Below are 11,106 nucleotides of genomic sequence, written 5' to 3'. Positions count from 1 at the left end.
TTTGGAGACATGACAAAAGTACTTTTATTTTTTAGGGTTCTTGGCCCAAAGCACCAAAATCAACAAAAAATGTCTCACTTACCCCAATAACAAATTTTTATTCTCACTAACCCAAAATGAAGCAAAATGACAATTTTAGCCTTAATCTAATTAATAAATTACACTTGATGCCACTCTCCACTCTCCCCTGCACAACTCTCTCTCCCCGTTCTCTATCGGTCTCTCTCTCTCTCTCTCTCCCTCCCCCCTTCAAAATCCGATTCCGGTCTCTGCCCTCCAAAATCCGATTCCGATTCCGATTCCACCTCCTCGAACAGCGCCTCCTCTCTAATTCGAATCAGATCTGGTGAGTCGAGGAGTGCCGCTGGAATTTTGATCCTCCGATCTCCGGTGAGTCGAGGAGCTGCATTAGACGGCTTCAAAGCCTTCCCCGCCGGCGGCGACCGCAATGTTGACGTAGTTGACTCCGCAGCAGCACGGCTCTTATGTTCGTCGCCGGTCTGGGATCCGAGCCTTGCGTCCGAGTTCTGGCAGAGGCCGGAGCTAACCTCGATCACAGGGACAAGCCTCTTTCGCCTCAATTCCATGGCAGCCCACCGCGAGATTTGGGTCCGATTTCAGGAAATTTCGAAGCGGGGATCCCTAGTCACTTCATGTCCGGCCAGCTCGACCATGGGCTAGTGGTGTGGTTTAGATATTCCCCGAACTAGTCTCCTCCTTGAACAGCGAGAAGTTGTGCTCGGCTCCGAGAATCTGTTCGGAAGGAGAAGAAGGAGAAAGAGAAGCTGCAGCCGCCCAAATCATTTTTTTTTACAGGTGAGAGACATCGACGGCCGGTTGTTTTGGTCCGGCTCTTAACTTGGGTGCCCAGAGTATTTTCTGGGTGCCCAAATCAGTTTTTTAATTTTTTTTTTTTTTTTTTTAAGTATTGGGACAGAAGGAATGAAAAAAATTTGAATGTCTATTGAGGAGCAATAGGCAATAGACGTTTTAAAATTGATATAATATCTTCGTTTTTTTTCTTTGAACAAAGTTTTATTTATCTAAATTTAGGGAGATTAGTTCATATTCTGGCAACCAAAAGTTTTATTGGGGATAATAGACATCTATTGAAGGGCAATAGACGTCTATTGGGGGGCAATACATGGCTGATAGACGTCTATTGGGGGGCGATAGACGTCTATTGGTCTATTGCCCCTCTATTGAGAGGCAATAGATGTCTATTAGGGGCAATAAACCTTTCCGGTGAGGTTTTCAGAAAAGTCCGGTGGGCGGCGGCCGGTGACCGGAATCAGGCGATCGGTGACCGGAATCCGGCGAAAGTTGACCGGATTCTAGCGGCCAGTGACTGGAATCAGGCTCCGGCAAAGTCTCTTATGGTTTTTTTCTCTCTCTCTAAGTAACAAAGGAGTAAGGGTAAAATAGTATTAAAAAAAATTAAAAAACAAAAAAAAAATCTTAATGAGGTATTGAGGAAGACCTCCTTAGAGTGTTTTCAGTAGGAGGAAATTAAAAAAACTTAATGGAGTAAGTGGGAAAAAAATATCTAAAAATGGGGTAAATGGACAAAAACCCTATTTTTTATTATTTCTAAATCTAATTTTAGTTCGGTGTGGATTTAAAAATATTTACTCAGTTATCGATTCTTAAATTAAAAAACTAACTTTATTGTTGATTACTTATAACATACTTTTAGAAAATTTAGTTCACTGCTGCCTGTTGGGTAAATCCCAGCTAGATAATCTTTACTTCACTTCAGTAAAGATCTTAAGATCTTTACTTATTTATACACAAACTTAGAACAAAGGTCAATATGGGTGAATCCCTGTGAGATATTCTTTACAGTCATAAGTAGTTTTTCATCAACAAAAGAGCAGGCAATCGAAATTTTGGGAAAGTGATGTAGCTAGATTTATCCAATAGTTGCTTCCAGCTCTGTTCTTATACTTTTCCACCCTTTGCTTCACTATAAAGTTTTTCAACTCGGTCCTGCAGATGATGTAATTCAACATACATATTTCGGATTAACTTATGAAAGTTCCAACCTTTTCTTATCCAAGTAGAAAATCATACCTTGTAATATTTGAGTAATTGCGGTCTTTTCAGTTTGAAAGTTGGAGTCATGAGATCCCTCTCTATGCAAAGGGGTTTGGTTCCAAATGAACTGCTTTTAACAACTCAAACCCTCGAAGCTGCAACATAAATGTCTTTTAAGTCAGATGAATAAACTTAAGCAACATAGCGTGAATCAGGAAGGAGCACATACTTGTTGTTTCTGACCCGTACTATTGAGCTCATCCAAAATGTATTTGCCTTTCAGGTTTTGACACAATGATTTGTAGTCATCAGTCAGATGATGCTCAGCTGCCCAGTCCTCCAAGGCCTTTCTGTCAGGAACAACCACAGCAACAAGAAATTACTCGAAGCTGTTCCCATAAACCCAAATCTGCCGACAAGATGGAAGTTTAGATGTTAAGATATCCGTCTGTAACTTCAGAAAACATGAAAGAAGGTGGAGGACGCTAGCACAAAATTCAAATGTAGCACAAAGACGAACACAAACTCATTTATTGATGAAATAAAGGTAAGTCCTGTCATTCATCATACAAGTAGAATACAAAAGTTAGCGACATACCGATGTGATAAGGGGGCATTGCAAGTATTTGCTTTCAATGCTTTCCACAGCAACGTATTCACCTTGAGACAGTTTAAATATGTTATTTTTCCTGTCTATAACTTTCATTGCTCCATTAGGCTGCCATTCTCCAATATCACCTGTGATCCATCCGTTCAAAATTAATCATCAACAAAAATTTTGAAGGCGCCCTCTTGAAAAGAAACCAAAAGAATGAGCATCAACCAAGAAAGTACTTCATTTCTAGTATTCTAGACATTTACCTGTATGGAACCACCCATCAATATAAACTTCTTCAGTGAGATCTTGTCGATTGTGAATCTTTACTATGATTTAACCGATTATATGTTATATTCATTATGATATGCAGTCAACCATACCATATCCTTGTGATAAAGTGCTGCAGCTGGTAACCCTAAAAAATTCCTCCACATGTCTGGGCAAAGGCGCAGCACCAGACAACATTATACGAACTCGTCCTCCTAATGCTTGTTATATCTACCGCAAGTAACACAGTTTGTTAGAATGTAACGCATAAAATAGAGGTAATGCATTGTTCAAATGTAAAACCAGATATTTCAAGAATGAAAAGGTGAAGGATAGAATGACTGACCTTGTTAAACACAAGCTTGTCCAAGAGAGGTGCCGCTTTTTCTTGTGGTAGACCCTTCTCCAGATTCGCCAACTTGCTGCCATACAAATATTAATTAGTTTATGGTAGGAATACTAATGCAAACAAAAAAGGAGGTCTTAGTGAGACATACTAGTTATATGCATACTGGAAAAGGGTCTTCCTCAGCACACCACCAGATGAAACTTTACTAGCAATACCTTCGGAAACAATATTTAAGCCAAATATTAACAACAAAGAAATTCAAGGACATACATGTATACAGTTCAAATTGATGAATCTGTTTTACCAGTGTATATACAGTCATAAACTCGAGGAACCCCACAAAACATAGTAGGCTTTAGCTCCTGAAGGTCATCCAGTAAAAACCTGACATCCTGCAAGTCCAACGGCAATCACATTGGCAGATGTTGAAGTTGGTAAGTAAGGAAGAGAATACCAATCAAGTTTAATAAGGAAACTAAAGAAAAAGAACATAGCAAGAATGGCACATATACTTACGCCTCGCCAGAAGCCTATTGAAGATCCCTTGTAGATGCAATAGCTCTCGATTATTTGGTCATATATATGGGCCACGGGAGAAACAAAAAATATGAATCTTCTTCTGTACACTGTAATACAAATTATTTTATGTCAGTAGTCAATATTATTGCCATCAGGGAAATGTCAAATTGTTAATTGAGTTCAGTAACTGAACTTTATAAAAAATATAATCCTTAACCATCTATTGGTAATACTTCAACAGAGTTGCTTTGGAAAAATATGAACTATAAAATAAATTGGCAAATAAGCACCATTCAGAGCTTGACTTTACTCAAAATTGTATTAGTATCCTTAGTTTAATTAGTTGGTAGAAAATCTGTAATTTGATGGCCAACCACAAAGCTTTCAGCATAATTTCATCTAATATGGATCCAACTTCTGTCAAAATGAAATTTCCCCTAGTTGAGGGTTACGGTACACCCCCGAACTTTTATCAATGATGTCTTGGAAATAGCAACACATCTTGAAGATGTTACAATAAACTATAACTGATCGCTAAATTGGATTCTACATGATTTAAATTTTTGTCTGCAAAAATAGCATTTTAAACAGGCACCGCATATATGTATGGAAACAGAATAAGGATTGCAATTTTCATTTAAGCATGAGGAAATAATTTCATATTGATAATGCTACAAAATTCAAAACAAAAATGAACTTGTATTGCCCTTTTCAGTGACAAAACTATTGAATCCCTATGACCAAAACATGTTCTCTGCAAGTTTATTTGCCTCTGACATATAAATGAGGTCCATTTATGCTTGAAAACTGTGCAATAGACCAAACGTAGGTACAGGACCAGGTGAAAATTAATCACCAGATTGCACCCAAAACAACTCATGACAAGTTACAGGAGCTATTCTGCCTCATTGAAGTTCACTAGCTGCCACTGGAAAATGATACATGCACTTAAAATTCTAGGAAAGGAAACAAGCATACCAAGGGTGTCGTAAAGTGGAACATATGTAATGGCATGGCTGTTACAGGCCTGTAAAAAGAAAAACAAAAAACACACAAGCATAAGGTTAAAATGTCGCAATCTTTCTAATAAGATTCAGTCCCCAATATCAGATTCAGTTGTTCAATACTTCAACCAGTCACAAAAATGGGCTCTCAACAGTCAACATAGCATTTCTTCATTCTAGTGTCTTGCAATATATGCACATATATGAATAACAGTATTATTACCTCCATTGCAATAATTCATATTAAGGCAAATACAGGAGAGTCCTTATTAACGCATACTATATGTATCATTTGTACTGGTTAAAAAATAGTAAAATACCTCATAAAAGTTATCAGAAAGTTCACAGTTCAGGTTTTCTGCATGGATTAGCTTCATACAAACGTCATCATGGGTGGCATTACAAGGTGGACACCACAGCTTTTTAAGGGCGCACCAGATTAACTAGATTGAAAAATAGTGACTCAACACGTAAAAGGTGGGAACAGCGCATATAACCAAATCGCCACATTTGAGGGAAGGGTATGTATTGCAGCTACACTTCTAACAAGCTGTGTGCAGAGACGTGAAATAACTACTTCATTTAAGTGAATAAAGACCTGGAAAGAGCAACCAGTAGAAGAATCGACAGGAACACAAAGAGCCAATTTTGTTCTCCCATTTGAAATTTTGAAGAATTTGAATAGAGAATCCAAACAGTCGAAACCCCTTGAAATCCATTTGACAGTCGAACCACTTCAAAATTTATAGAAGTCAGGTTTCTGAAAATCTGTATGGAAGTTAAAAAAGAACAATATGAATCAAAGTATTATGATTAAAAAAAAAAAAGTACTGTGAAAATGACCGTGATGCAATATTTCAGAATACCTTGAATCCCTCCACTCGTCGTGACATAACTTCCATGCATACTGATTTTAGACCAGAATTCAGCCAACTCAGTAGTACTGAATGGTATCTCATGTGGTTTAGACCACTTCTTCATGATGTCTTTAGCTATACGTACTGCCTAATATGCAAAACCAATAACATTAAGAAAGCAAGTTCTAAGTTATATAAAACTTAAAGTTTTCCAAATTCTAACTTTTTTCCAAATATACTTGCAGAGTATTTCGGAAGATAAACGCAAAAATCCCTGAGGATCCAAAATTTGCTATCCCAAAGCTTATTTGCAGACTTTTGTCTGACTAACTCTGTAGCCATTTCTTTTAGCAATTCATGCGTGATGGGTACATGACTTGCTCCAATATTTATGAAGGCCTTCTCTGTCAGAACTTGGATACCATGCATAAGATTAGGGACAAAATGTGCTAGTTCCTTCATCAGATTTATCTGTTTTTGTCCATCAAAAGAACATGCAATTTGAAGGAAAACTTCTTTCACCAAATCTTCTAATGCATTATAACATATTTTGAGAATTTCTTGAGTAACTTGTTTACGATCAACTACTCTTTTTAAATCATCTAATACATCTGTCCAATCATACCAACTTTCACCATACAGACATGAACCTAAAACCACCAAAGCTAATGGAATGCCTTGAGCATGATGTACCGCAACTTGTGCCAGCAGCAAATACATACCATCCAAACGTCCTGTGAAGGCATTCCAACAGAAGAGCTGCATTGCTTCATCTCGATTTAGTTTGTTGACCGTGTATATTCGATTAACCCGATGAGCATGCAACAAGCAAATTCCTATATTCGATTAACTCTGCTACCCGAACCAAACCTCCAACTAAGTTGTTTAACTGGTCTGGATGATTCACATTATCAAGAATTAAGACGACCCTTTTATTCCTTGGTCAAACATCAGTTACGTTTACTTTGCTACCTAGAATCTTAGAAAGAAGAAGAATGGTTTGTAGGATTGATAGGACTACATTAAGAAATTTCGTCCTAACATATTTTTGGTGCCATGATCATTTGGTTTAATTTCCAATACTAAATATTTATATTTTTAGGCCACAAAATGAGTATATGGAATTTAATCTAGTAATTTGGGAAAGAAGAAATTAGGTGTATGGAAAATACCCGCTTTTGCGTGTCCCTCTGGATCCTGAATGCGATGATTGAAGGTGTTCATCCCCTTCCCAACCAGATTTCTGTGTAATACTCAAGAACACATCGTATGTCAATGAATGGGAGGAAGAAGGAGAAGAGGAAGAAGAAACAGAATCCATACTGAGTAACCTTCTTCTTTTTAGGGGCGGAGAATTGCTGATTAACCTTCTTCCATACTGGGTAGTTTGATTATCTTTTCTCTTCTTCTTTTGGTTCCCAGGATCCATATATGGCGGACTATAAAACAGGAACAGGGGGATGAAATGAAGATTTGTGACTTGATGGAAAGGTGATTGATCCAAGTATAAGACCAGCTCTTGTTACGTCGGGCGGACGGACTTAGAAGGCTATATGGGCTCAAGCTTAGACAAGATTTTGGGCTAAAAACCCTTAGGTATATATATACCTTTCAGCCAATACCAGCCCAAAGAAAAAAAAAAATTATCCATCAAAGTCGCGTGTATTTCCAGTCTCCCACAGCACTGACAGCAGCTCACAGGCTCACAGCCTCACACAGTCACACTACCTTTCGCCTTCTCGTAAACGAGGTATGAAGCTCTATCGATCTCCCCTGTTTTGAATTTTTGATACATCTATGTTCTTCAGTTCTTCTTCCTGCTCTGTTTTTTCCCAATGGGGTTTTCTCAAAGAAATCCCAGATCTCCTCTCGCCGATTCCATTTGCTATCAGTGGCGGATGTAATTGACTAATTGTGAGTTGGGCTTTTCTGTATAAGTTGAGGATTGGGGGAGAGAGAGAGAGAGAGATTCCATGTTAGCTGAGGATCTTGATCATGGTCGGTCAGTCGGTGGATAGCCTATGAGGCTATGAGCCTATGATGATTGTATTTTTAGTTAGAATTACCGACTGATGTCTTTGATGATAAATTACTGGCTAAAAAATAATAATAATCAAGTAACAATAAGTGAATGAGCTTTTGTTGGGATTTGGGATTTCTTGATGCTTTCTTTGGCTTCTGATTATGTTGTGATTATTTTTTATTTAAAGATGTGCATTTTGTGTTGCAGATTGGAGAATTTTTATTTGAGAGTTTTGGTGATAGTGTTTGGGTTTATGCATAATACCGAGATTGCTGTTGATGCCCTTTACATCTGGTTAGTGTTACTAACTTTATATTCTTTAGCCTGTCTTATTTAAACAGTGAGTGTTCCTTTCACAAACCCATTAGAATTATATATATGTTAAGGAGGCACATATTAAATCCATTAGACATTAAAGTCTGCTGCTAGTTAGTAACTAATAGTAATGTATAATTAGTTGTAGTTGTGTTATGTCTGAAATATATATATATATATATATATATATATATATATATATATATATATATATATATATATATATATATATATATATAATTCTAATGGTGGTATCTATATAATATTATAGGTATTGAATATAATGACAGATCACCGTAAACCCAAGAAGTACAAAAATATTTTGTCATGGTTTACAAGTGGTACTCCATCAAGTGATAGTGTCGATGAGATTAGAAGTGGGAGTGGGAGTAGAAATGTGACTGAGAATTCTGTTAATGATGTCCCTTTAAACCCTTCTTCATCTATTCCACTAGAAGAGTGTCATAATGAAAGAATTGAGAGAGAAGAAAGTTTTGATGTTAGTTCTCTTGAACGTGATCCAGGAATACGGCGTCCAATATACGTAGTCAGCAGTGACCTTTTCCTATCTCTCACCAAAAAATAGATAGACTCGACACTGGCATGCTTACAGTGGGTGGAAAAGCTTAAAACAAACAACCACTACAAGATGTATGTTGATACAGATGTCGAAGACAATGCAACGAATAAGCGAATGACCCAGGCAGATAACAACTCGTTTGTCCTAGGCTACAATTCAGAAACAGACGAGAACATGTGAAGCAGCAGGTGTAGAAAACACCGAAAGTACTTTTGGACTCTTCCCAAAAGCTACTTTTGCTTTTCAAAAAGAAGAAGGTGAAAAACATTTCACCTAAAGGAATCTGCTTTTCCCCGTCCGACCTCTACCAGCAGGAGCACTCAGGAAAGCAGGAAATCACTGAGTTGTGCTGTACATTTTTCTGTTTTGAATTCTAGTTTGAGTTCCGCTCCCTATATAAGGAGCTTTAGTTTCATTTGTAAGGCATTCGAAAATTGAGAAAGAATCAGATTCTCTCAAACAAGAAAGCCATAGTAGCAAGTGTGCTCTTCCTTCCTGTTTAGTGTGAAGTAGTGTGCTTTCCTTACAAGTAACAACTGTAATCATTCTTATAAATAGCTAAACAGCCAAACCTGAGAATGAGGCTCTGAATTCTTAGCTTGTAATTATGTTTAAATAAATATTTTCAGTGTGTTTCCCCACTTCATCAAATTTTAAATTAGCAAGTTATCTTATATTTCTATCAATTATGTTAAGCCATTATCTTATACTATCTTTAAGTTCAGATTTTCTAGTTTTTAGGAGAATTTGCCTCAGCTTAGGATAGAAACAAGCAGCAGTGATTCTGCCTGTTAAAGTAACCGTTAGGTGAAAAACTTGGGCATGTTAAATGCTAGTTTTGTTTTTCTCAGAAGTTTAAACAGGTTTTTCTAAAAAAAAAAATGAATTTTGGACCCAAAAGTCAGCATATGATACACTTGGTACTACTTTAGAAAGGACTACCCTTATGAGTCTCTTTCTTCACTCAAGGTTTATCCCATTAGTACCCTTTCCTCTCTCCAATTCTTGCTTTTACTATTAATTTGGTTCCTTTTTTTTTTCCTTTTGATGAAACGTGGTGGGCCCATCTTGAATTTATTTGTCTAAATTATAATTGCAGCTAAATTTCATCCTCTATATTCGACGGTAAACAGTATTTTACTATTCATAATTTCGATCATCGACAGACTTGAGTTAAATATTATTTGTCAGAATACTACAAAAGAATTGAAGAAAGAAAGAGAAACATTGAGAAAATTAAAAGACTATAGAGAAAGTCTTAATAGAGAAATTCCCAATTACTGGGATCTCATCTTTAGCATCCAAACTAGGATCTATAAAGTTGAGCAGAATATTGAAAATCTCTTATATACTCTTAAAGAGGAACAAAAACCTCTTGATTACCTGAGCATTGGTTAGATCCGCTTCTTCATCATCAGAATAGGCTATTTCGTAGCCCTTCATGTTTGCTGATTCTACTATATGCTCATATTCTTCAAAGAGAGCTTTAGTAGATCTTTTACCCTTTTCCGGGCATTCATTGGCATAGTGCCCTTCAGCTTTACATAACCAACATCTGCAAGCTTTCTTGCTTGGTTGTTTATGCTAATGAGTATTCTTCTTTTTCTTGAAGAATTTCTTTTTAGGATCTTCATCCTGTTGTTTCTTGAGGTTGGAACTTTTCTTGAATTTCCAATCATTTTTCTTATTACCCTTTTCAAATCTTTTGGGGTAATATTTTTCTTTCTTTTTTATGTGGAACTTGGATTTATGACATCCCCAGTTGGTTAACATATCCAGTATTCCATAACAGAAATTTTCAACTCCTTTGAGTCGTTTCTTGGCCATCTTAGCTCTAAGATTGGCTTTGCATTGTTCTTTTAGTAATTGCCGGATTCTGTCGGCAATTCCTCCAACCGAAAATCTTTCAATTGGTTTTTCAGCTATGCTTTCTCTCACAGCTGTTCTCCATGGTTCAGGGAGTTTCCTGTGCAACAGGTTGACTAGATCAGTATTCTCTAGTTCCCCAATCGTACAGTAATATTCTTGAAATTCATTCAAGTATTCTTCAAAATATCTCATGTCACAGATTTTGAGTGCATAGATATTTGATTTGGCCGTTTCTTTAGCCTTTTCACTCAAATTTGAGAGATCTCCACAGAACTGATCGTACAGGGGTACTGCAAAATCATACGGAGATTTCGAAGTTTTGATTTCTTCCAGCCATTCTTTTCCTCTGGCTGTCTCTTTAAAAGAGAAGTAATACTTTTTTGCTACTCCGGTGAGAGTAGTTTCAAAGTACATCTGAAGATCAGGAGCTTCAAATTTTCCAAGGGTAAGAGCAGAGGCCATCATCAGGCTGTCTACCCATTGGTCAAGAGTTTTTCTCTTGTCTAGAGCTTTGTCTAGATCTAGCCAGATACCATAATTCAAAGAGAGCTTTAGTAGATCTTTTACCCTTTTCCGGGCATTCATTGGCATAGTGCCCTTCAGCTTTACATAACCAACATCTGCAAGCTTTCTTGCTTGGTTGTTTATGCTAATGAGTATTCTTCTTTTTCTTGAAGAATTTCTTTTT

General features: G+C 37.0%; 1 protein-coding gene and 1 pseudogene across 1 annotated transcript; both read right to left on the bottom strand.

Moving 5' to 3' along the window:
* Nucleotides 1-1,719: 1,719 nt before the first annotated feature.
* Nucleotides 1,720-7,594, bottom strand: LOC133739674 (probable CoA ligase CCL6; annotated as a pseudogene).
* Nucleotides 5,161-6,797, bottom strand: LOC133739675 (disease resistance-like protein DSC2). The gene is made up of 3 exons (XM_062167459.1): nt 5,871-6,797; nt 5,641-5,775; nt 5,161-5,542 (listed from the first exon to the last, which is right to left on the bottom strand). The coding sequence occupies exons 1-3, from the start codon at nt 6,394-6,396 to the stop codon at nt 5,511-5,513; spliced, it is 693 nt and encodes a 230-aa protein (XP_062023443.1). The 5' UTR covers nt 6,397-6,797; the 3' UTR covers nt 5,161-5,510.
* Nucleotides 7,595-11,106: the final 3,512 nt, after the last annotated feature.

This window comes from Rosa rugosa, chromosome 3 (assembly GCF_958449725.1).
Source record: "Rosa rugosa chromosome 3, drRosRugo1.1, whole genome shotgun sequence".
NCBI classification, from domain to species: Eukaryota; Viridiplantae; Streptophyta; class Magnoliopsida; order Rosales; family Rosaceae; genus Rosa; species Rosa rugosa.
This window is presented reverse-complemented; position numbering and strand designations above follow the sequence as displayed.